Source organism: Xyrauchen texanus, chromosome 30, assembly GCF_025860055.1.
Source record: "Xyrauchen texanus isolate HMW12.3.18 chromosome 30, RBS_HiC_50CHRs, whole genome shotgun sequence".
In the NCBI taxonomy this organism is placed as follows: Eukaryota; Metazoa; Chordata; class Actinopteri; order Cypriniformes; family Catostomidae; genus Xyrauchen; species Xyrauchen texanus.
This window is the reverse complement of record NC_068305.1, coordinates 22,823,947-22,850,636: the sequence shown is the minus strand read 5'-3', so window position 1 is coordinate 22,850,636 and position 26,690 is coordinate 22,823,947. Positions and strand designations below refer to the sequence as shown.

Genomic DNA, 26,690 nt, shown 5'->3' with positions numbered 1-26,690 from the left:
AATGTTGAGGACCGGGAACCATGGTGACGGTGACACGGAAAACACGGGGCAGACGACCAGGGAGTCGTGACAGGGAAACATGGTGACGGTGACACGGAAAACACGGGGCAGACAACCGGGGAATCGTGACAGAGAAACATGGTGACGGTGACACGGAAAACATGGGGCAGAGGTGGCGCCAAAGGAGGCTCTAGAGGCGGAGACCTGGAAGGCTCTGAAGGCGGAGCCGAGGGAGGTGGCGCCGTAGGAGGCTCTAGAGGCGGAGACCTGGAAGGCTCTGGAGGCGGAGCCGACGGAGGTGGCGCCGTAGGAGGCTCTAGAGGCAGAGGCCTGGAAGGCTCTGGAGGTGGAGCCGAGGGAGGTGGCGCCATAGGAGGTTCTAGAGGCGGAGGCCTGGAGGGCTCTGGAGGTGGAGCCGAGGGTGGTGGCACCGTAGGATGCTCTAGAGGCGGAGCCCTGGAAGGCTCTGGAGGCTCTGGAGGCAGAGCCGTAGGAGGCTCGGGAGGCGGAGCCGTAGGAGGCTCGGGAGGCGGAGCCCTGGAAGGCTCTGGAGGCGAAGCCCTGGGAGGCTCGGGTGGCTCGAGAGGCGGAGCCCTGGAAGGCTCGAGAGATGGAGCCCTGGGAGGCTCGGGAGGCGGAGCTGTAGGAGGCTTGGGAGGCGGAGCCCTGGAAGGCTCGGGAGGTGGAGCCATAGGAGGCTTGGGAGGCGAAGCCCTGAGAGGCTCGGGAGGCAGAGCCGCAGGAGGCTCTGGAGGCAGAGCCCTGGGAGGCTCGGGTGGCTGGAGAGGCAGAGCCCTGGAAGGCTCGAGAGACGGAGCCCTGGGAGGCTCGAGAGGCGGAGCCCTGGGAGGTTCGAGAGGCGGAGCCCTGGGAGGTTCAAGAGGCGGAGCCGTAGGAGGCTCGGGAGGCGGAGCCCTGGAAGGCTCTGGAGGCGGAGCCATAGGACGCTCGGGAGGCGGAGCCGTGGGAGGCTCTGGAGGCGGAGCCCTGAGCCCGTATTGGGCCCATAATCTCTTGATAGAAATTAAAACACCATCCCCCAGACTCTTAGCAGGGAGTAATACACTGATACCTCATGACTTTTCCCAAAAGCAGCAATTACCTGTTGCAAAGAACTTGCCACCTTAGGGGGTATGTGCTACTCACAAAAACAGTACAGAGCATGTGGTGCAGCTGTAAATACCTATAAAACTGAGAAACCCAAAATGATGACCCAAATTCTCAAAAGAGCTCAACACTCCATTCTCAGATGGGTCTCAAAGTCTCCAAATAACTGTAAGACCAAGATTTTTACACATCCTGTGAAGTGTCAATGTTGCTTTAGGGGGCTTACACACTTTTGCTTCACTATGATCAAGGACCATCAAAGTCCATCAAAAGATTAAAGTCTCCTCCCAATATTATATCATGAGGGGTGCCAGCGGCTTGCAACATCCCTTCAAGATCTATAAAAAAGACCTGATCTTCAATGTTAGGTGCATAAATATTATCCAAAATCAACATTTGCCCCTTAATTTCTGCTAAAACAATAAAGTCTCTTCCCAGTTTATCTTTTATCTGTTTAAGACATTGGAATTGTTGTTTATTTATCAGTATAATGACCCCCTACTCTTACGTGAGTCAGCACTAAAGAAAACACGTCAACCCCATATCTTCCCAAATTTTTCAACTTCATGTGGGGAAAATGTGTTTCTTGAAGAAACACTATATCACATTTCCTACGCTTAAGAAAATATATAACCTTCCTTCTTTTTATGGGATGCCCCAACCCATTCACATTCCATGTGGAGAAAGATAACCCATTCATATTAACATTTGACATTTTGATATAATAGAAAAAATAAATTGTGTGTCAAAAACAATTATACAGACCACTTTCCAACATTATTGCCCGAACGTCCCCCCGAACAAAACAAACAGAAAAAAGAAAATCTTGCGCATTAACCCCACGCACGACAGCACCAACCAGCGTCAATCCCTCTAAACTCAAAAGGTCCATGAACGCCTACAAGAGCCCCTGTGACAACTTTGCCTTCGGATTATTCAAGTCCAGTGCTTCTACACAAATTTTGTAAGGCAAAATTACATAACAGAAAGACTTTGTAAAACAAACCCCAGCCAATAGGCAGAATAAACAAAAAGAACATGCAGATTCATTCACAGAACTGTCTAGAACGTGTGTTCCTCCACAAAACAAATTCCAGCTGATATGAAGCCATTCAGTTTCCTCGGACAGACAAACAAGTGTTCAGTGTGCCAGTTGTAATGAGTTCACCAAATGACGTAATCATTCCAATGATCCTTAATCTCAGAAATGTCTCCCTCAGCAGATCTGCGAGCCGGGACTCTGTAAGCTCGCTCGATTTCCAGTTTATGGCCTGTTATGTCGAGCAGACTCGGGAAGAGCTCTGCCTTCTTTATGCTCAGGAATTCCAACAATCCGTATGTTATTTGTTCGGCTCCTATTTTCCAAATCTTCCAATTTTTCCAAATGTTTTTCCACAACTATTTTGGTCACGGGTGGATTAACGGATAATTCCCTTTCCAATGACTCCAGATAATCAATCCGTTTCTCAACATCTGCCACCCTTGTAACCTACTCAGAGAATTTCACTTCCATCACCGTAATTGATCGACGTATTACAGCGAGTCAGCAACAACCTTCGTCAGTGTCTCCGAGATGTTGGACAGTTGATGCTGAATTTCTTCAGTCGCGCTTTCCAAATGGAGTCCCCGGTCTGCAGGCCCAGATGTTCATCTTGAGCACATAAGTGTCTTTTAATGTCTCCAGAGCCATTTTGACTTCTTTGCCATGTTTACCTCAAAGAACAAATATGTAACTGGGTGTATTGAATCTCACCAGATTATAACATGAAAATAATAATAAAAAAAAACATAAAAGTGCACAGAGCTCATGATTCACATGTCTGCTTCCCGCATGGTGTCACGTGAACCCTCTTTTTTACTCATGTTTACATCATGTAAATTAAAATGTCTGTTATCAGTAAAATATTGATTATAAAACTTATTTCATCAATCACCATTGAGGTCTTGAGGTCACTGAGGTCCAGATGACAAATGTGGTATCATTAAACTTGGTTTGACCCAAGGAATCTATCAAGACCACAGTCATAACAATAGGCTAAAATTATCAAAAGTTATTACCATTTCAACTGTAAAAACACTCAAAAAGAATATATGGGATGATGCAAGTTAATGGGCTAAACTAGCTCTTCAGTATATTTACTGTCTGATTGTTCATATGACGACTAAAGAAAAAAAACATTTGCAACATTTTGTAAGGTGTTATTTAATGTATTATATTTAAATGTTTTATCAATTTTATTATGAAATGAAGAAAAAAAAGAGTCCACATCTATCTGTGTATTTTGATAAAATAATTGAAATAAGATGTGTTATGCTGCATAAAGGCATATTTTGTAATCAAATCATAAAGATGTTTCTAAAAATGCTAATAACTTTTGTTAGTTTTGGTCTATTGTCAATGATAGACTCTTTGGCTTATGCCAAGAACAATGTATATTACATTACAAGTGATTCTATTCATTGCTTTTCGAGCAGTTCGCCTAAATCTTCACAAAAAAAGCAATTTTCGCTATTTTGTGCCATTCATGTTCTTGGTCCCGATAATTGCTGATTGCAGCTATATTTAATTATATTATCATTATTATTATTCCAATAATTAAGCAAACAGGTTAATTTGTTTGCACAGTGTTAAAATATATAAGGTAAAGTTAGCCCTCTTAATGTTTGTTGCTAACTTGCAGCTATGCATCAGTAGTGCACAAACTTTGCGTTGTCTTTTTATGGCTTTTGTACAACGTTGAAGAAATTTGTTCCCACAACCACAGCATTTTTGTGAAATTAAGTGTGTATCCCATGTGAAGCTCATGATTTACATTTACATTTATGCATTTGGCAGACGCTTTTTATCCAAAGCGACTTACAGTGCAATTATTACAGGGACAATCCCCCTGGAACAACCTGGAGTTAAGTGCCTTGCTCAAGGACACAATGGTGGTGGCTGTGGGGTTAGAACCTGTGAACCTTCTGATTAACAGCCCTGTGCTTTAGCCACTACGCCACACCACTCCAGAAGTGCAACCTTCATGATGAAGGTTGCACTCTGTAAATTACAGTCTTATGAGGTGTTTCAGGCTGGGAGGAGGCCTCGGGAAGACCCCACATCTCCACACTGGCCTGGGAACACCTCGGGGTCCCCCAGTCAGAGCTGGTTAATGTGGTTCGGGATAGGGAAGTTTGGGGCCCCCTGCTGGAGCTGCTGCCCCCGTGAAACAACTTCGGATAAGCGGTTGAAGATGGATGGATGGATGGACCTAGGCTTGCTTACTTTGATTAAACTCAATAGGACACACATGCATGCTTTGTTTAGGTTATTTAGACTGATGTCCAACTTTCACTATGTGAACATGTCTCTTTTGGCAGTCATTGCTCTACTCTGCAACACAGATCCTGGTAGCACACGTATATCATCCAGATGCCTATATGGTGTGTGTGTGTGTGTTAAAATCTGGAAGAAATGTTTTTTAGATTGTTTGCTCATTTGCTATATGTCTGCTAGACATTTCCTCTCTGTTGTCAAAAGGACATTCAAAAACATGCAGAGGTTTTTGAGACATTTAGGATTTAGAAGTTATGTAAAAATGCTCTAATTAGAATGAAATGCTTTCCAGATCAAGTGCTGTTAAACAGACATCCCGGAGATGTGTTGTGTGTGGTATCTGGGTACCGTTGTGTGTTGCCTAAATGGTTTTACAGACTGTTCATAGAAAAGCATCCAAAGCATGAAACCCACAACATAACTTTGCCGATACCATTTCAGCACAAAATGTCAGTACATCATTGCACATTTATTAGTAGTTTTGCCATTTCTAATGAGATTCAAACTATACATGTGATGACTGTGCATAATGAATGTACCAATTTCCTTTCAGGTCTCAAAACAGCATTTGTCAGACAATATTCAGAGACTGCTTTTGTGGCGGCCCACTGTGAGATGATACCCATTGAGTGGGTTTGCAGACAGATTGCCACTGGTTCCTTTCTCAAACGAAACCCTGGGGTCAAAGAGGGTTACCGTTTCTCTCCTCTAAAGATTGAGATGTTCTTTAAGGTGAGGCTCTATCATTTAGATTTATACCCATTTAAATGTAATTTGTCTCACCCAAGAAGCTTATTATCATCGTCTCACTGATTTCCTCTGTATTCTGCTCAGGATGATGCCAACAATGACCCACAGTGGTCAGAGAAACAATTGTTGGCACCTGGTTTTGAGCTGACTGTCCTGACCATTGGCTGCTGTGAAGTGGACATCATGAGCAAAAGCAGTCGCCATTTTTGAAGTCCTGGAGAAGGCTTGGGCCACACAGGACTGCGCTCTCGTGGATATGAAAGTAAGGAACTAGAACATACTAAACTAGCACTTGTGGAACCATATTAAAATTGGTTGATGTTGCTTGAAATGTTTTATTTGCCCTAGTGTCTAATAATGACTGTAGGGTGTACTGGTCATGGTATTGGTATTGGTATTTTAATTTCCATAATGTTTCATTTTAGATTCGGAATTCGGTGTGAATATGACCACTAAAGAGATTGTACTGGCTGTTGTGAAGGACTGGAGACTTTGGCCTCCTTGGGATCACAGCCAACAGAAAGACAAACAGGTGAATACCCAAACACTGCAATAAAAAAATAAAATAAAAACAATTCACGTCAAGCCAGAAATGTATTTACTTCTTGTAGTACTGGATTAGAATTAGCAGTCATTCAGAGTTGACGTTTTTATTCTGATAGAGCTGATGTTGTACTGCAAGACCTGCATGTTGTGGTGTGATCTTTGTAATGAGTGTAAGTGTCAGATAAATACAGTGCTCTCTGTGTAGGTGTACCGTGACCTAAAAGAAGTCACTCCTGAGGCCATGCAGATGGTGAAGAGGAACTTTGAGTGGGTTGTTGAGCGAGTCAAGGTACTTGACCATAGTTTATTTACACAACGATTATGTACAAAAGGGAGTGTTTAATTTCTACACTTACACTGGTGGCCAAAAGTTTGGAATAATGCAGATATTGCTTTTTCGGTAGGAAATTGGTACTTTAATTCACCAAAGTGGCATTCAACTGATCATAAAATATAGTCAGGACATTACTGATGTAAACTATTTGAAAAAAGTCATTTTTGATCCTGTCTCTTCTAGACAGGCCCCATTTCCAGCAGCCATAACTCCAACATCTTATCCTTGAGTAATCATGCTAAATTGCTAATTTGTTACTAGAAAATCACTTGCCATTATATCAAACAGAGTTGAAAGCTATTTGGTTTGTTAAATGAAAATGTTAAAATGAAGTTTAACATTGTCTTTGTGTTTAGACTGGCATGTCTTAAGGTCAATATTAGGTTAAAAATTGGCAAAAAAGAAACAGCTTTCACTAGAAACTTGTCAGTCAATCATTGTTTTGAGGAATGAAGAATATACAATGCATGAAATGGCCAAAAAACTGAAGATTTTATACAAAGGTGTACACTACAGTCTTCAAAGTCAAAAGGACAACTGGCTCCAACAAGGCCAGAAAGAGATGTGGAAGGCCAGATGTACAACTAAACAAGAGGATAAGTACTTCAGAGTCTCTAGTTTGAGAAATAGATGCCTCACATGTCCTCAGCTGACAGCTTCATTGAATTCTACTCGCACAACACCAGTTTCATGTACAAAGCAAAGAAACACAGACATCGGACAACAGATAATTGGAAAACAGTGTTATGGATCTTAACCCCATTGAGCTTTTGTGGGATCAGCTAGACTGTAAGGTGCGTGAGAAGTGCCCGACAAGACAGCCACATCTATGGCAAGTGGAATGCCAAGGATTTGCAAAGCTGTCATTGCTGCACGTGGAGGTTTTTTTTTCTCCCCAATTTGGCATACCCAATTCCAAATGCGCACCAAGTCCTCATGGTCGAGTAGGGACTCGCCTCAATCCGGGTGGCATGGATCTCAGTTGCCTCAGAGTCTGAGACAGTCAGTCCGTGCCTCTTATCACATGGCTTGTTGAGCATGTTACCACAAAGACCTAGCGCATTTGGAGGCTTCGCGCTATTCTCCACGGCATCCACGCACAACTCACCACATGCCCCACCGAGAGTGAGAACCACATTATAGTGACCACGAGGATGTTAACCCAACGTGACTCTACCCACTCTATCAACCAGGCAGAGTCACATGGGGTAACCTCCTTGTGGTCACGATTAGGGGTTCTCGCTCTCAATGGGGCGCGTGATAAATTATGCGTGGATCACGGAGAGTAGCATGAGCCTCCACATGCTGTGAGTCTCCGCGGTGTCATGCACAGCAAGCCACGTGATAAGATGCGTGGACTGACTGTCTCAGACTTGTCCTCTGCCACCCGGATTGAGGTGAGTAACCATGCCACCACGAGGACCTACTAAGTAGTGGGAATTGAGCATTCCAAATTGGGAGAAAAGGGAAAAAAAAAAAACAACGCATTTCTGTACACAGAACCGCCGCTCACAGGATGCTTTTTTGAAAATTCTAGAACCTGTTGTGTGTGAAAATCCCAGGAGATCAACAGTTACAGAAATTCTCAAACCAGCTCATCTGGCACCAACAATCATGCCATGGTCCAAATCACTGAGATTACATTTGTTCCCCATTCTGGTGGTTGATTTGAACATTAACTGAAGATAATACACCAAAATCGTCCGGTGAACAAATGTCCTCAAGGCATTGTAATTTCCAAAAATAAAAACTATAACTTTATTAGGGATTTTAATATGTCAATATTTCTAGATGTTTTTAAATATTTTTGCAGCCAGGAGGTACTGTATGACTAGTCGCTATTCAGTGGCAAGTGAAGACTATAATGTTTCAGCATGAGAATTAAAACACGAGGCAGCAATATTGCAAAACAAATTTCAGACTGTTTATTTATTTATCACATGAAAATGAAGCCTGCAAGTGCTATTTAACTCCCAATAATATTGTAATTACATATCAATCCATTCATATTAATCACTATCTCTCACAAACAATGATAGTGCTCATAAAATTGAGCACACCAATTTAAGAGTTCTTTTTTGAAACACGTCATACATAACTATTAGCATTTCAAAAAATGAGTTAACCAAATCAGGCAACGGAAAAGCCTAGCTAAATAAAACATAAGAAAAGACACAACAGAATTGTAATGATAAACCTTACCACTTAAAACAGCAAGTCTATTAGCAAATAATTCAGTCTGATCAACCTAGAGGCATAGATTTTCACAATATACAGCAAAGCCATTTCAGGTTTACAATGCAGCTATGTTTCACAAGAAATACATGTATTCCTAAAGAGTGAAGCCAAAAGAGGAGAATGGCATACAAGACATTCAAAGCTGTCATAGCATTTTGCTTTATCAAAGACAGCTTGTCTGGCCTGCAATGATTATGCGCTGGTGTTTAAATCCTGATATCTGAGGTCTTCACACAGACAAGAAACAATTAAGTAGATAAAAAATGGCCCTTTTACTTGTTAAAAGAGCATGCAAGAGTCCTATCACAGTCAATTGAATATAAAACATTATAATGGATTAAAGAAGCACCTGGATTTAGATTAATCAATCAGTTTGATCATATACATTTGTTTTTTTGTTACACACATGTATTTTTTAATCCATGCTGTCCTTTCAGAGAAAAAGACATTGTAATAGGAAGAAACAAAGAAAGCTGGTGTCCAGCACCAAATACATTTTAACTGCTGTTTATATTAAGCTTTCATGTGGTGTATTAACATGCTTGGCTGGATTTTGATTAATTAGGGTAGATGGCCTCATGTCTTTAGTCAGAATGTGCAGTCTGTACACACCTACAATGCATTATGTGTACTCAGGATATTACAAACATTTTCCATGGCTGCATTGTGTATCGTTGGAAGTCAGTTCAAGCAAAAGCATACATGCTACTGTTGTAGGGCCTGCTGATTCAGACCTGATGCATTTCTATCAGCACATTCAGAAACAGAGAAAAGTTTGAAAAAAAAAAAAAGATTGACCTGTCACTTTAAAGCTCTTACATTCAGGCAGATTTAGTATCAGTGCTGGTTCAAAAGTGACCCTACTTTAGACTGTTTTAGGTCAGTGTAATATTAAGGAGTGCTTGTTTAGTATTGCAAATGTAAAACAAAAAAACTAAAAAACTACATCATAATGTGTGCTGATTGAGTGCTTAAGTAAATTTAAAGGGATAGTTCACTGAAAAATGAAAATACAGTCATCATTTACTCCTATTGTTCCAAACTCATGACTTCTTTTGTGGAACACAAAAAGAGATGTTAGGTAGAATGTTAGGGACTGATAACCTCAGTCACCATTCACTTTCATTGCATGCTTTTTACGATGAAATTGAATGCTGACTGAAGCTAACATCACATTTTGTGTTCCGCAGAAGAAAGGCATTCGGGTTTGGAACAACATGATGATGACCACACAAAATGTTAATTGTTGGGTGAACTATCTCTTTACATCCTTGGTATGTGCAGTTCATTATTATACATGCTTGTGTTGGTGATGGGGTGTAACTGTATATAGTGAGCACATAGGGACAAGCTAATGTTCCCGTAAAGGCATGCTTATCCCCTTGTGTAAGTGTTGTTGTAAGTGCACTTAAGGTCATTGAGTGTGCTCGTGAGGGAATGGAGAAGAGCAGGACATTGGGAGGTACTAAGGACAATGTTACTTGGAAGAAGAGGCAGGTACATTGATGGACATAGTGCGCTTGGCATTGGTCACCTGACGTTGTTGAGCCAGAAAAGACTGGCCAGGCGACACTATAGAGTTGCACCGCCCACCGAGCCGTGACTCGATTGCTATCTTCTGGAAATTCAAACTCTGTGTTTTCCAAGATGTGAGGAAAAATAACATATTGTGAGAACAAATTAGAATCAACTGATTTTACAGCAACTATTTAGACAACAAAAAAAAACGGAAAAATATTAAATTCTTAATATACACTGTATATTACAAACTGCTGAAGCATGTCACCCTACCTTATTATGCCAAGCTGTCACAATTAACTTCTCCTCATATTCTCTCAGTTTGGCTTGCTCGCACTCTCGCTGAGTGAAGAGGGTATAAACAGTAGAAAACAATATTAGGAGTGAGAGAAACTAAAATTGAAATTAATAGAAGAAAATAAAATGTATGAAAGTTCATGAGAAGTACATAGAGATGTGTGCTTTTTACCTCCAGAGAAAATATCCTCTTGTCTTTGTCAGAGAGCTGACTTTTCAGGGACTGAATCTCAGCTGAGGCTGGGTTTAGCTTGGGATCCAGAGCTCGGATCACCTTAAAAATACACAAACAAATGTATCAGTTTTGAGAGATGTGGGCAATACCACTCACCTTTTTTTCATGGAGTAAAAACATGCAAGAATGTGTATACAGACTGAATAAACCTTTGTAATCAAGGCATTAAATTAGGTACTGCACTTTTGTATTGTCATTTTGATAGGTTACTAATTAAACATGGATAAATGTTATAAAAATACTGAAAACAAAAAAGGTACTGCAGTGTGTAATTTCTGTACCTCTAGTGGCATCAAATTTAATTGCGATTTGTTTGTTTGAGCAGCCCAATATAGCAACCCTAAGACATGACTATGGGTTTTGATGTTGCGAGTGGCTCAGAAATGGCACATTTACAAAACTTGACTTGAAACAATTATATCGCCTCATTTGTACTTAACCTCCAAGCCAAATCCTTTTTATCTGTATATATGTGGATGGATAATCAGTAGCCCAAGTTTTTAAAAAGGTAAAGTAACTACAGTACATCTCGAGCTTTCTCCAGGTACATCTTGTATCGATCCTCCATCGCCCTCATGTCCTCGTCTTTTTTCTTCAGTGCTGCCATAAGCTCATCCAGCTTCACACCTGAAATTAACAAATGTACATTTTTTTACATCGCTCAGAGGGTCATAACCTCACAGCATTCGATCTTGGACATCAAAAGTTCAAAGCTTGTGAAGGTCAAGTTTAAAATTTGAGTGGCTAATTGTGATTCAGTATTGTCTGTTAGAAAGATAGTTCACCCAAAAAGGACAATTCTCTCATTTACTCACCCTCATGCCATCAAAGACGTGAATGACTTACTTACTCAGCTCTGTAGGTCCATTCAAAGTGAGTAAATGGTGACCAAAACTTTTAAACTCCAAAAGCACATAAAGGCAGCATAAAAGTAATCCATAAGACTCCAGTGGTTAACTCAATGTCTTCAGAAGAGATTTGATAGGTGTGGGTGAGAAACAGATCAACATTTAAGTCCTTTTTTACTATAATTCTCTAATGTAATTTTCACATTCTTCTTCTTGTATTTTTGATTTGCAATCTTCGTGCATATCGCCACCTACTGGTTAGGGAGGATAATTTGTGAAAAAGAAAACAAACAACAACATTTTGATCTGTTGCTCACCCACAACTTTCATATTGCATCTGAAGGTATAGATTTAACCACTGGAGTAGTATAGATTACTTTTGTGCTGCCTTTAAGTGAATTTTGTTATCAATTCACTTGCATTGTGAGGACCATCAGACCTTAGATATTCTTCTAAAATATTTTTTTGTGTTCATTAGAAGAAAGAAAGACATACACATCTGGGATGGCATGAGGGTGAGTACATTTTTCAGAATCTTCAATTTTCAGTGAACTATCCCTTTAATATGGTATGACCAGGCCTTGTAGTGCAATTTAGGATCAAATACAGAAACAAAGGTTAGAGACAAACTGGTTTGAGTGGCATCTGGCTGAAGGTCTTCCAACAGCTCTTTCTTCTTCATAATTTCATCTTGTGCCTCATTCAGTTGCACCCTGGGATAAACATCAGAACAGTCAACTTCAGAAAGTACACAGGATGATAAAAATAGCTAAACAAAATGAAAATTATCTAGTTAAATTGCCTTTTTTGTCATAGAACATAATTTAGTAATATTTAGAATGGCATGAAACTTACATATGAGCATCCAGCTTCCTTTGCAGATGAGACTGTAGAGGGAGGTTGACATTTTATGAAATGTACTGCTACCACCACAAATGTAAAATGCATACTGTGCATAGAATGAATCAAAGGCCCAATAGTTTAGCAAAGGTTGAAGATTCTTAACAAGTTGTTTGGCTCCATAAATTATGGAAATATAGTACTGCACTGTGAGTATACATTTATGTTGCAGCAGCGCCATCATGGGGCCAATTCATACTTACATCTTCAGGTTTGGTTCCCTGTGTCTGTAAGGCCTTTTGCAGATCCTCCACCTGCTGCTGGAGCTCACTGATTCTCTCTCTGTTTAACCTGTGTACACACAAAACAGCACAACACATTCACTCACATTGTAATGTTTATATGCCCAAAAGCTAAAGCAGATTTAAAAGTTTAAAAGTGATTCCACTGAATTCAAGTCATCTTGAGCATGCAACTGGAAACTAATCCCCAATGTCAACAATGTCTACTAAATAAATACAGTTTGGTACAAATGTCTGAGACCACACTGGAAATCAGGGATTTATGTACACAAAAAAAACAAAACACTTGTGCACAACTTGTGAAGGGGGGGCATACAAATTACTAAGAAATTCTCAAATTCATGTTTCATTTAAACTTTTCACTTACTGTACATGTTTTTTCTGACAACTTGTAATGAAAGAATCTGTATTCAATAAGTCAAATTTAAATAAAACCATTTTCACTTGTGTCCTTAGACTTTTGGAACCCACTTACCGATAATTCATATTTATTACCGGTAAGTGAAAGCTCTGCATGAATATGGAAAATGATTGACAGCTCTGTATGTAGAATCTAACTGTGGCTCCTCAGGATTGATGCTGATCAGACGTAATTGTGCGTGTTTGCCTTTAACCTGCTACCTGTTCTCAGTGTCCAGTTCACTGCGTCCACGCCGTGCCTCCTCCAGCTGGACCTGCAGCTCAGTCATGCGCTCATTCTCTGACTCCTCCTGCTGCAGCTGCAACATTTTATTCTCATGCTGCAGACGGATGAACTTCTCCCTAGAGGAGCAGACATGAATATACAACATCAAATAAAAAAAAGGTCCTCCAGTTGTTACTTGGATTTTGAATACACAAAAAATATGTGAATCACAGCAGTTTTTAAAAGCACTAAATGGATTGGCACCTTCTTACATTTATAAATGTCTGTCTATGTATGTTCGAGATGAAATGCTAAATGTTTTTGGAATATTGTTATGTCAACCATTAGCCATTATGCCACAAAGATCTGCAGCTGGTTGCCAGAAACCCCTTCAGTAAAAAAACAAAAAACATAAAAAATCCTTGGTGATAATATACTTACAATTATAACCTTTCTACCACTTAAAATTATACAGGCTTCAAGCATTTATACTTTTAAAAAGCATCTAAAAGATACAATATATTTTAATAAAAAAACAAAATGTTTTTTACTTGAGTTAATGAGTTAATTAATCACAAGTTTAAATTTGTTAATACATGTAGATGTTTATATGCCATAATATCAGTGGACATGCTGTAATTAAAAGTTGGGTAAAATCGTCTGGTGTTTTCCAGTGGACTTTTAATAATCGGATCAAATGGGCAGATTCAATTTATAACTTTTTTGGCAAGAGAAACTTAAGTGTACATTGCCAATGCATTCTAAAGACACTATACATGCATATATAAAACAAATTAAATGCTGAAGTTTCATTTGCTGAAGATTAAAATCTCAAAACTATTATTTTCAGACACACATGGGGTCTCTCTCATGCTGTTTCGCTTTTGATATTGACACTGGTCTAGATGACAGTGAGTGAGTGATAACGGGTGATGCAAAGAGATATGGCAGGTTGCTCATATCTATCCCACACCTGGCTCACAACTTGCGGGTGAAGTCTCCATTTCCCGTACAGTAAATCTGCTGCAGTGTTTGTTATGCCCGGGACAAGTGTTGCATGTAATGAGTAAGCACGCACTGCTCCACACAATCAGTTTCTTTGCTAGGATGTGCACTCGAATAGATATATATGCCAATTTTAACCACAGGAAGTGGGGAAAACATTTGTGAAGTTTTAGGTAGTGAAAAAACACTGCATTCATTTTGTTATATTTTTAACACGATAAACAGTTAATCGCAGAAAAAACATGTTACATTTCCCAGCCCTAATTATTAGTATTATTTATTATAGTATATCTGTGCAAATCTCACACATCATACCTGTGCTCAATGGGCAACATCTCAGCTGCCAGGTTAACATGGATTGGACTTCCTGTTTGATATTTTCCTGTCAAATATAAAATGTGAACAAGTTAAAAATGTCTACAATTTCAGTTTATGCTGGGTGAGCCATGCAGTGACCCTGACAGATTGCTGAAATAGCCTCACCATTGCGCTTATGTGGTAGGAATATCAATGTATCTGGCTGTACTTCTGGAGCAACAGATTTGCTTGAATTTGAATTGGCTATGCTAAGCAAATAACTCCAGCTCTCTAATCACAATTGGCCAGACCATGTCTCCACTGAATTACATCTGTGGGCAACCGTCTTTACTAAAATGCAATCTTTTCCTGTGAGTGGTGGTACAAGATAAAAGATCAACTAATCCAATTGAGAACATCTTCAGAACACAGTTGTGGTATCCGCAGACATACCTGCTTGTAATAGCTGGTCCTGTTGAGCCTGTGCACATCGCAGTTCCTCATTGGTCTCTCTGAGAGTGTCTCGCTCAATACTAATCCTCTGATCGAGAAAACACACACAAAATTATTACAGGACAGGCAAGTTTGGTCAACTAATGTCTTAATGTCTTTGTGAGTGCCTGTATTTGAAAGTATGTCTACCTCTTTCTCTTTTAGTGCAGCATCATGTTTCTCCTGAAACTTCTTCATTTCAAAGGCCAGGTTATCCGCCCTGCGGGACTCCTCAAACACTTTCCTATGAAGCTCCTGCACCTTAGGTTTCAGAATCAAGGTTATTTGGGTAAGTCTGTGTATGCATCTTTATGTATTTTCATAAAGAACACTAATTGTACAGAAGTCCCACAGCAGTAAAAAGGTCATACAGGTACATTAAATTACATGAGGGTGAGTAAATGATAACAGAATTCTAATTTTTGGGTTTACCATTCTGTTATTTCTCTTATTGTGTTCATGTGCAATTGTCTTTAGCTGTTAAGTCTTAGTTTATGTATGTACCTGTCTCTTGTATGTCTCTAGCTGAGCTCTTGCAGCATTGGCCTTGCGTAGCTCATCTTCGAGACTGACTGTATTCTGCATGTAGCTCATGTTCTTCTCTTCCAGAACTTTCACTTGCCGTCTGAGGTCACTCAGATCTTCTAACTTCTTCCTGTATGTCTCAACAGAGGCCTCTAGCTTCACTGCCCGGTCAGAGGAACTCCTAAACACATAGACATATGCATTGATCACAGGATCTGTTTGATATAGACAAGACTTCTTCAAAACACCTAAAGTGGAAACTAGCAAAGATTACATCACATATGAAAAAATGTTGAGGCACAGACAACAAATTCACATACCTTAATATGTCTAATTCATCTTTAAGTGATCGTGACTCCTCAGCCAGGCTGGTCAGTTCATCATTTCGATGCTGAATCTCCACTAGTTGGTTCTCCAGCTCTTCACAGTGGATGCGGTAATCATCTTTAGCTGCCTCCAGTCTGGTTAACACACACACACACACAGACACACACACACACACACACACACACACACACACACACACACACACACACACACACACACACACACACACACACACACACACACACACACACACACACACGTTGTGTTTCCATGTTTTATGGGGACTTTCCATAGACATAATGTTTTTTATACTGTATAAACTTTATATTCTATCCCCTAAACCTAACCCTACCCCTAAACCTCACAAAAAAAAAAAACTTTCTGCATTTTTACATTTTCAAAAAACATAATTTAGTATGATTTATAAGCTGTTTTCCTCATGGGGACCGACAAAATATCCCCACAAGGTCAAAAATGTCAGGTTTTACTATCCTTATGGGGACATTTGGTCCCCACAAAGTGATAAATACACGCACACACACACACACACACACACACACACACACACACACACACACACACACACACACACACACACACACACACACACACACACACACACACACACACACACACACACACACACAACACACACACACAATTCACAGAGTACTTTTTCATTAACATTCTACTCACACTTGGTTCATTATTTATTTGATCAATGCTGTCTAACATTATTTTTTTAACATCATTTTCTTAATAGAAGAATACAGCAGCAGCTCGAAGTGTGAGAGTTGTGTTCAGATGAAACTGTACCTGAAGTTTTCTTCCAGAATCTGCTCTAACTGCAGCTGAAGCTGGCTGTGCTTCCTCCCTGATGGAGTGCCGGGGTCATCAAATGTGTCAAACTGACTGGTTCGATCAGTCAGGAGGTCATTTTCTGCCAGGAGGCTATTCCTTTCCTCCTGCAGCATTGTCACCTGACCAAACAGCAAGTAAGTCAAATAAGGTTTCTGGGGAAAATCAGCTGCCCTCTTTTTCAACATTATAGTATGTTAAAGGGATAGTTCACCCAAAAATGAAAATGATCTCATGATTTACTCACCCTCATGATATGGTGTGTATGACTTTCTTCAGCAGAACACATTTTAAGAAAAACAGTTTAAGAAAAAATCTCAGCTCAGTAGGTCCTTAAAATTCAAGCGGATGATGATTTGACCTTTGACGCTCCAAAAAGAACAGACAGTCAGCATAAACATAATCCATAAGACTCCAGCAGTTAAATTAATGTCCGACACAAAACAATAACTTTTGGTGTGAAAAAGATCAATATTTTATACTTTTTTTAATCTATAATCCAACGCAACATGTGACGTATTCGCATTGCCATATTATGGACATAATCTCACGTTTTTATCTTGGTTGAGACATCCAGGATAAGCACACAAATGCACCCTTTTGAGTAAAGAAACGTTAAAAGTTAAAACTTTTTTGCACCAAAAGTGACCGTGGCCCTTAGAAGACATTAATTAAATGATGGGATCATATAAATTGTTTTTGCTGAATGTCTATTCTTTTTGGAGCTTCAAAAGTCAAATCACCATCCACTTGCATTTTAATGACCTACTGAGCAAAGATATTTTTCTAATTTTCTTCAAATGTGTTCTGGTGAAGAAAGAAAGTCAAACACATCTGGGATTGTAATAATGAGAGAATTTTCATTTTTGGGTGAATTATCCCTTTAAGCCAAGGCATCACATGTGACATGTAACTATTTGAATGTACCGAGCATGATGTTAGGAAAAACTGTTTAATTAAATTATGGAAAACTTTTTTTAAGAAAAAGCTTAACCATGAAAATATAAACACATTTGCAAATGGATATAAATAATGTGCATACACAGAAAAATATCCGTTGTATTTTTTGAAGATCTTGTACATTATAAAAAAAAAATAGCAAAGCTGATTTGAAGTCGATCTGTTAAACATTTTTAAATTCTCTCATAATTTCCTCACCATCATGCTATCCCAGGTCTGTATGACATACTTTCTTACACAAAACACAAACAAAGATTTTTAAAAGAATACTTTTAGCTCTGTAGGTCCTCACAATGCAAGTGAATGGTGGCCAGAACTTTGAAGGCCCGAAAGGCAGCATAAAAGGAATCCATAAGACTCCAATGGTTGAATCCATATCTTCTGAAGCGATATGAAAGGTGTGGGTGACAAACAGATGAATATTTCAGTAATTTTTTCTATAAATCTCCACTCTCACTTCCACATTCAGCCACCACCTGGTTGGGGCTGGTCAAAGCTAGAGATTTATATTAAAAAAAGGATTTAAATATTGTTCTGTTTCTCACCCACGCCTATCATATTTCTTTTGAAGATATGGATTTAACCACTGGAGTCTTATGGATTACTTTTATGCCTCAATGTAATTTTTGTACCTACTGAGTTCTGGTCACCATCCACTTGCATTGTGAAGACCAACAGAGCTAAGATTTTCTTCTAAACATTGTCGTTTGTGTTCTGAAGAAGAAAGAATGTCATGCACGTCTGGGATGGCATGAGGTGTGGGTGAACAATTCTTTTAACTAAAAAAATGCCATGAAAGAGGAAGACATTTAAAACAAACAAAATATATAGTTAATTTTACATTTCAGTAAATTACCTGTGTGAAAAACCTCCAGCTTTAGAGGTCATTTTCAGGGCATATTCACAACTTCCCTGTTACATAAACTCCAAATTAATACGGTTTACCAATTTAATTAGGAAGTGAATTAATTGTGAATAAAATAAATCCTACACTAATGTTAGACCTGGTATAATTCTCCCACATCCCAATGGAAAATGGCTTTAGTCTTCTTGTTTTAGGGTATGCCAATATAAAAACAACAGCAACCTAATAAACCATTAATTTTCCAGCGGTTCCCCGGTTTGTAAGTGTTAGGTTGGTTAGTGGCAATGCAGGATTTTAGTTTTAGTTAAGCTAAATGCATTCATTTAGACTTACCTTTCACTGGCCTTAGACACTTTTACAACTCAATCTGTCAAAAATCAGCAAGACATGAATTTCTAACCAATAGGCATAGGAAAGGTAACATGGCAGTTCAATTCCTTACTAAATTAATATGAACCTTTAATGTTATATTCAACACAACTGATTTAAACTTAGAGGGAAATATATAGCTACACATTGAAGGGTTAATTCACCCCAAAACGAATATTCCATCATCATTTATCACAAAAAATGATGTGATGCAGAACAGCCTCAGTCACCATTCACTGTCATTGCATGGCAAAAAGATGCAGCGTAAATTAATTGTGACTGTCTCTTTTATTCAGTCACACATCTACTTTTGTTTTCCATGGAATAAAGAAAGTCACATTTGGAGCAACACGAAGGTGAGCAAATGATAAAATAATTCCTTCACTATGATTTCAACTGAAAATACTGTATTTTACAAATCCATTCATCTCTGTGTAAAAGTTAAAGACACATCTGCCACAGCAGAGTCAAACAAAAATACTCGCACTCTATGGCAAAATCTGTTCATCCATGAAGGTGAACGAGCAAAACAGCAGGACTCACAAATGCTGTTCACTGAGCTGACACTTAGAGTCTGCAAACACAGACACTAAAACACATGCTGGCTCTGAACATTTCTTTGTCCACAGACTTGCTGCAAAAGTAGTTTAGCTTTCTCCAGCTTTTTATATGTAGACAGACAGACTATATATATTTCTTCAACTTTGTACATTCATTTTACAGCAGGAAAAAGGAATTATACTATGCCCGAACCCTTGTCTAATCGTATTGTATCTTTTCGTACTTATTGTACTCTTTGACAATTGTTTCACTGAAACTGGTCTCCCACCTGGATGTCGAGCTCCTGACAGCGTTGTGCCAACTCGTCTTTCTCTGCCATCACCTCAGCTAGATCCTCCAAGGCTTTCTTCATCTACAAACAAAACATTTACACATGGACAGACACACACGGCATCACTAAACACTGCTGCAAGAGACATTTTGATATTACAGGTAATAAGCTTGACTAAAAAGTTAATTTTAATTAATTGAATAACAAAGTTTCCTGAAACTGGTTATGAAGAGCTGTTTATTTCTATATTTCTTACCTTTTGGCTACTGTCTCCAAAAGGTTCTGTTCCTAATTGAGACACGGTCTCCTTGCTCATAAGCTGTAAAGGCAAAATTAAAAAGCTTTGAATGCCCTTTCACCCCCTGTAAAACTATAATGTACACTAGCAGTCGAAGGTTTGGTTATATTTGACTGAAATTTGTCTCATTATCTTAAAACCCCTTTTATTTAAATACTTATGCTTAAATGCTTTAAATTAGTTTTGCAGAAAAAAATATATTGAGCCTGTGTGTGAATTTCTTTACAAACTACTTTTTAATAATAAAAAAATGGGTGAGCTGGACCTCCTGGATGGCAGTCATCACCACATGCTGTACAGATTCCTCCAAGGTCATGATTATCTGGATATACTCTGGACAAACAACAATTTCACAGGATTAAAAATGATGATATAAACATTTATCATAAAATATACCAGAAACTAATTTCTATTTCATAACTCCAATATGTCATCTTATTTTTTATAATTTTGTTCTTATACCTACAACAATAGTCAACCTCAGAAATAGTGCATGTCTATTAGTGCAAAAGCATTGCTTTGTTTTAAAATATAAACAAACAAACAAACAAACAAACAAACAAATAAAAAAAATCCTAAAACACGTTGTTTCTATCCAGGTTAAAGGAATAGTTCACCCAAAAGTGAAAATGATCTCATCGTTTACTCACCCTAATGCCATCCCATATGTGTATGACTTTCTTTCTTCTGCTGAACACAAATGAAGATTTTTAAAAGAATATTTCAGCTTTGTAGGTCCATACAATGTGAAGTGAATGAGTACAAGAAATTTGAAGCTCTAAATGCACATAAAGGCAGAATAAAAGTAATCCACACAACTCAGTAGTTAAATACATATCTTCTGAAGCAACATAAGAGGTGTGAGTGAGAATCTGAATCTGATCAATATTTAAGTCCTTTTCTTATTCTTCTAAAAATCTTCATTTGTGTCCAGCAGAAGAAAGTCATACACATCTGGGATGGCATGAGGGTGAGTAAATGATTAGACATTCATTTTTATTTTTACGTGAACTATCCCTTTAAACTGATCAATACCTTGTTTCTGGTCACAGTTGACTGCACACCCCAGGATGAGCTGAAGAAGGCGCCCCAGCTCTACTTGGTCAGAGTGCTCTACCACCAGCATCAGGTCAGGCAGAGGGAAATCTGAGATCTGCTGGGTCAATACCTACACCACAATAGTTTATAACACATACAACCTTACACATATACGTGCACAGACTAACAAACATACTTAGAAAGACCAAGTAGGGCCATTATGTCTTTGTTAAAATAAGATATTAATTCAAGGCATTTAAGGGATAGTTCACCCAAAAAATTACAATTCTCATCATTTACTCACCCTCATGCCATCCCAGATGTGTATGACTTTCTTCTACTGAATACAAATTATGACTTTTAGAAGAATATTTAATCTCTGTAGGTCCATACAATGCAAGTGTATGGGTGCCAACATTTTGAAGCTCCACACAGCACATAAAGGCATCATAAATGTAATCCATACGACTCCGGTGTTTTAATACAAATCTTCAGAAGTGATATGATACGTGTGGGTGATAAACAGTTTAATATTTTAGTTATTGTTTGCTAGAAATTATTCTCCCTGCCCAGTGGGGGGGGGGGCGATATGCATGAAGAATGTGAATCACCAAAAACACAAGAATGTGAAAGATTGTCTGAGTTTCTCACCCACACCTATCATATCGCTTCAGAAGACATTGATTTAACCACTGGAGTCTTATGGATGACTTTTATGCTGACTTGTGTGATTTTTGGACCTTCAAAATTTTGGCACCCATTCACTTGGACCAAAAGAGTGGAGATATTTTTATAAAAACCTTAATTTGTGTTCAACAGATGACACATCTATGATGGCATGAGGGTTAAGTAAATGATGACAGAATTTTCATTTTTGGGTGAAATAACCCTTTAAAAAATAGTAAAATTAATTGCAGCTCATACAGACAGAGTTGTGAGTACCATTTCCAACAATTACATACATTGACATGAAAACATCATCATTTTGTGTTAATGCAAAAAGCTTTGTGAGAGAGTTAAAGAGAAAAATAAATGTTTGCAATTTGGTTTGCTGCTGCTAGCATTGCAGAAATTGCACAAAAGACCCTTTTCACACTTCTGGGTTTTGGAACACGAAAGTAAACGATTGCAGGGTAAACTACGTGGTGAATGGGAGACCATGGCAAATATAATTTTTGCATACCAATTTGCTCCAGTATCAAAAGAAAATGGGCACTATTACGTTTCCGCAACTTTCCAAATGAAGAAAACTATAACAGCCATGGATTATGACCATCAGAAAAGAGATGGCAAATATAATGTCACCCTCTCAGCAGCTGTATTAGAAACCTCATTGCATCCGTGGTAACTCGTTTCTCTAATTCCAGGGTAAAATGATAAATATTATAATGTAATAAAACTACACTAAATAATTACACAATTGAAAATATAAAATGCTTTCTAGATTGCTTAATAAGGTGGAAATGCAACATCACAGTCTGTGGAAAGGGTCCGTTCAGATTTTTCAACAATTTCTCAGAGAAATAATGTCTGATACTGTTCAAAATAAATTATGCAAGCATTTTAATAAAACCAAAGCTCTGCATGTTATTTACCTCATTATAATAATCAACAATCATCTGAAGGATCTTTTTGAGGTTGTTCATCTGTACAAATGGAGTAAAGAATGTTAACACATTATATTTGGAATATTCTTAAAATTAGATTTGTTTTAAACACTGAGGCCTAAAATAAAAGTAAATCTACCTTGAGTCTAACATTATCTCCAACATCCTCTTTAATACGTGCCAGCCAGCTCTCACTGAACCATGAAGGATCTCTGAAATTGAAACGCTGATCAGTGTAGTTCAGCCTGATCTAATTCAGATGCTTCATTTTAAAGCAAGAGTACATTCTTTAAATGTTCCATCGACTCACTAAAAACAGTACATGCAAAATTTAATTACACTTGTTTGTAATCCAAGAAAAAGCAAAGGTAAAAAAATGTATATACTTTATCTCAAAACACAGTTTCAGGTAATGTGACTCAGAGGACTACCCACAATCTAATGCAAGTCATAAAATATTCAGACCTTGACAAGCTGATGTATAAAACAGTAATGCTGGCCTGGAGGACCAATTTGATTTAGTTGTGAAATAAGGGATAGGAAATATGGAAAGTGAATGAGAATGTAAACACAATAAGGTGTGAGTGAATGATACGTAATTTAACAAACAGTTCCTAGGAGACAGAATGAGCATTCTCATTCTGAAACACAGATACTGCATGCAATGTAAGTCATTTTGGATCATCTGCTTAATGCTTTTAGTATCTAAATGTTATGTAAATGTAAACCCACTCACATTTGATGCAGAGCCTGAGACATGGCGACCCCTGAGGTCAGATCCTCCAACGTCTTACAAGGGGCTGCGGTGCTGAAGGTCTGCAGCTGAGGCCACATATACAAATACATGAATATGCTAAAAGCACAGTACTGACAGTAAAATAAACATCACATCACAGTGTGTAGCATGATAGATGTATATGCAAATGAATTTGCAAGAGGTTTTGTATTAAAAAGTGAGAGTACCAACAATGTCATACACTGAAAGAAGAAAAACAAAGTCTGAAGCAGTGAATCTGATTTGACATACTGTACCACTCTCACTAAAAGGAAATGAAGTGGTGTAAACATTGACCAAATATCCCATCATGTTGTTAATGTTTATATTAATTAAAGGTCTTTGCAATGATGCAGCATGGCACGTCTAAGCTTATGATTTAGATTTGCACAGACACACAAATTTGAATGTACAGCAATGCACACAGTTCTGACTGCTGCACTTGGGCACTTAGGAGGCACAAGTATAACTCCATAGTTATGGATAATAGCCTATTCCTTATGAGGAAGAGGATACGGATGTGAGAGCATTCATCTGCCCGGGTGTTCAGCCTATCAGTAGCCTACAGCACAATGATCACCAAAGGAAGTTCCAAACGGTCCACAAGTTGTAAAAAGCTGTGATATCTACTTGTTTAGGGCGACAATACGTTCTTACCTCCAAAAGGGACTTTTAAAAAGTCACACCGGGATTTCAATATCGCCATAAATGCTCGGGATTTGCTTGTTTTCATGTTGAAGTGCTCGCTGTAGTCATACATTGGTACACGTCATAAATAAGTGTTAATTTGCCATTTAAATCTAGCGTATCAGTTTAATTTTAACGAACTTTGCTTTGTGTGTCTCCCTCTCTGCGGCGTGTGATAGTGAGAGAGAGAGCGCGCGCTCTTATTCAAGTGACAGCGAGAAAAGGCACTTTTTGATGAAAACATAAAACAAGTAACTAAACAAACATTTAGATGTTATATATAAATAAGTGATTGAATGACTAATGTTTACTCGCTAAAATTAGCTGATTTTCTATTAAATCAATAAGGACATTGGAATGTTTGGGCATAGCAGCAATATGGTGGCGCAGTGGCTTCACTGATATGACATCATGAGCAATTCAGCTCTCTATATAAATATGCCAGTGGGCATGGCAACTATTGCAGCAGGATTAAGACTGCATTGGAGACACCACAGATCTTTGTCTCAGGTGTAGATAACATGATCCAGCAAAGATGATCTTTCTGAGAACTACTCTAAAGAGGACAGGGCGCATACGCAATGTAAACACAGAGCCATGGATCAAAGTCAAACATAGGTTATAACATGCTATAAAACACCATCTACACGCACGCGCCGTATGACATCACAAGGTGCAGCAAAAGTCAGAGCGACATCATATTAGACAGTGCCATGAAATCTGATTGCATAAGAGCTTCTGAAAAGATCAAATAAGAGACATTCCACAAATACCTTGGCTAAACAGATTAGACCCATAAATCGGAGGTGGAAGAAGTTGCCTGTGACTGTTTGTGTTGTTTACATCTCTAGCTAGGATCGAACGACTCTCGTCTTTCTCATTTGAATGCTAATTGAGTAAAAATGACAGTCGGTCTCGTGCTGGACAAGTGTCGCGAGGCGAAATGGGGGCTTCATTTGTTACTGTTAACGAATGCCCTACGTGAACAAGTGCACAGCCACGGCTTCGTTTAAATATCTTATTTCCGGGAACCATGGTCCGGGAAAAAAGAGACTACCTGCGACAGGTGACGCTATCATTTGATCGTAAATAAATAAACGATAGCCTACACAGAGCGAAGGATCACTTGAGATTTAAATATTTCAACTGAAAGGCGGAATCTTACCCAAATAATCAGGCTCTCGCACAGCACCGTTTTATTTAAATCCATCTCTCCCCTGTGCGGTCGGGCAAATATTTCCGTCTACCTGTCAACAATGCGCTTCCCCTTGCCACTGCATTACACCTCACCTGGGAGTGTATTTCCCAAAGCTGAGCAGCGCAGTGTTCAAGTCTATTGCGTCTACGCACTAATAGAAGCGTAAATGTTTCGTGAATATACACTACTGATCCTCTGCGTGCTGTGTTGATTGGTGGATGGATGGGATCTAGAGCGCAACAGCAAGGAATAAAACACCAATGGTGTTTGAGTTAAGGATGCCATCCAGCCAATCAAAATACATCAGATAAAACTGGCAGAGCATCACCATGGGCACATGAGGCGCAGGATATAAATATAAATTATTTAGAATTTAGAAATAAAATGTAGCTAGAGCTGGCCAGTTTTTGCTAGATTTACCTAAATACACCTGTTTACAAAATGTGTCTAAAATGTATAGCCTATGTAGGTTAGAATTAAATCTATATTCAAGATTTAAGTTTATATTCAATAGTTATATTGATTTAAGTACCATTCACGGAAACATACACATTTCACAATTAAACGCACACTTCATAGGACAACAGTCTACAAAGATGGAATGTTTCATATTTGTTTATATTAGTTTAGTAGAAATTATGGCAAATATGACAAAACAATTGAGCTAGTTGAAAAAAAAAAAAAAAAAAACTTCAAAGGAACATCACTTGCTCCATTAAAGAGCTTTAAAACATGGGAAACTTTATACTGATTTACCCATATGTCTATAGAATAGTGGTGTCTGTTGTTAAACATTAATACTAACATACATAATACGACTCTTGAGACATTTGATTTCCCTTTCTGTAATAAAAGCATAATATAAGATTGTGAATTCACATGCACATACCTGACCACAAGCACATTTATATGTGGGAATTCTTTTAAAACCATGAATAAATTATGAGACCTATTAGTGCATTTATTGCATTTCAGTTTTATAGATACATTCCCTTCATTAAAGTTATATTGAGAGAGATAAACTCCATAAACATTCAACTGTGGATTGGGATGTTTCTGGTACAACAGAACTAAAATACATACCTCCCTACAAAATACATATTTGTCATTTTCAGTTTTGTTCAAGGTGATAAAATCAAAAGTTTTTCAATAACTTTCTAAGTGAAAGGATGTATTTGTGGTAGAAAGACCTCTGTTGCAGGGGCTAAAGGCCCACATAAAACACACAGATTTTCTCAAATGGGAGTGGTGGGCAATCACAATATTAGTAAACAAAAAAATTATAATTCAGTGTCATATTCTAATAATTGTAACAGGATTCATGGAAAGGAGGAGGCGAAAACCGGCTTGACAATATAAATTATATTTAATTAAGAACTTAAACCAAAAGACACAAACACACACATATGACGGACAGCTGCTCGTAAACGCTCTCTCTCTCTGTCGCACCACCGTCCGCAGTCGGCCTTTATCCCTCTCGGAGGCTTGATTAGCCTAACTTTTACTCCAAATGTAGGGAAAAATACATCCTTACCACCTTTTTTTTTTTTTTAATGTTTGATCAATTTAATCAAAACACCCTTGCTCCATTAATATTTAAT

At 38.5% G+C, this 26,690-nt stretch overlaps 1 protein-coding gene across 1 annotated transcript; it reads right to left on the bottom strand.

Moving 5' to 3' along the window:
* Positions 1 to 7,961: 7,961 nt before the first annotated feature.
* LOC127624109 (protein Hook homolog 1-like) lies at positions 7,962 to 25,222 on the bottom strand. Its single transcript, XM_052098774.1, has 22 exons — positions 25,057 to 25,222; positions 23,166 to 23,251; positions 22,569 to 22,641; positions 22,418 to 22,468; positions 20,820 to 20,952; positions 20,050 to 20,117; positions 19,743 to 19,805; positions 19,484 to 19,567; positions 16,419 to 16,582; positions 15,596 to 15,736; positions 15,255 to 15,456; positions 14,901 to 15,011; positions 14,712 to 14,799; positions 14,277 to 14,343; positions 12,953 to 13,093; positions 12,293 to 12,380; positions 12,045 to 12,076; positions 11,820 to 11,902; positions 10,868 to 10,968; positions 10,279 to 10,380; positions 10,083 to 10,151; positions 7,962 to 9,924 (listed from the first exon to the last, which is right to left on the bottom strand). The coding sequence occupies exons 1-22, from the start codon at positions 25,099 to 25,101 to the stop codon at positions 9,769 to 9,771; spliced, it is 2,148 nt and encodes a 715-aa protein (XP_051954734.1). The 5' UTR covers positions 25,102 to 25,222; the 3' UTR covers positions 7,962 to 9,768.
* Positions 25,223 to 26,690: the final 1,468 nt, after the last annotated feature.

Bases quoted from the DNA above. Each gene is read 5' to 3' on its own strand.
- LOC127624109 (XM_052098774.1), bottom strand. From the start codon at position 25,101: ATGGATTTAAATAAAACGGTGCTGTGCGAGAGCCTGATTATTTGG. The intron at 15,457-15,595 runs GTATGTGAATTT...CTATGTGTTTAG, and splicing joins GATGAATTAGACATATTAAG to GAGTTCCTCTGACCGGGCAG. The intron at 12,077-12,292 runs GTAAGTATGAAT...CTCCCTCTACAG, and splicing joins AGGGAACCAAACCTGAAGAT to TCTCATCTGCAAAGGAAGCT.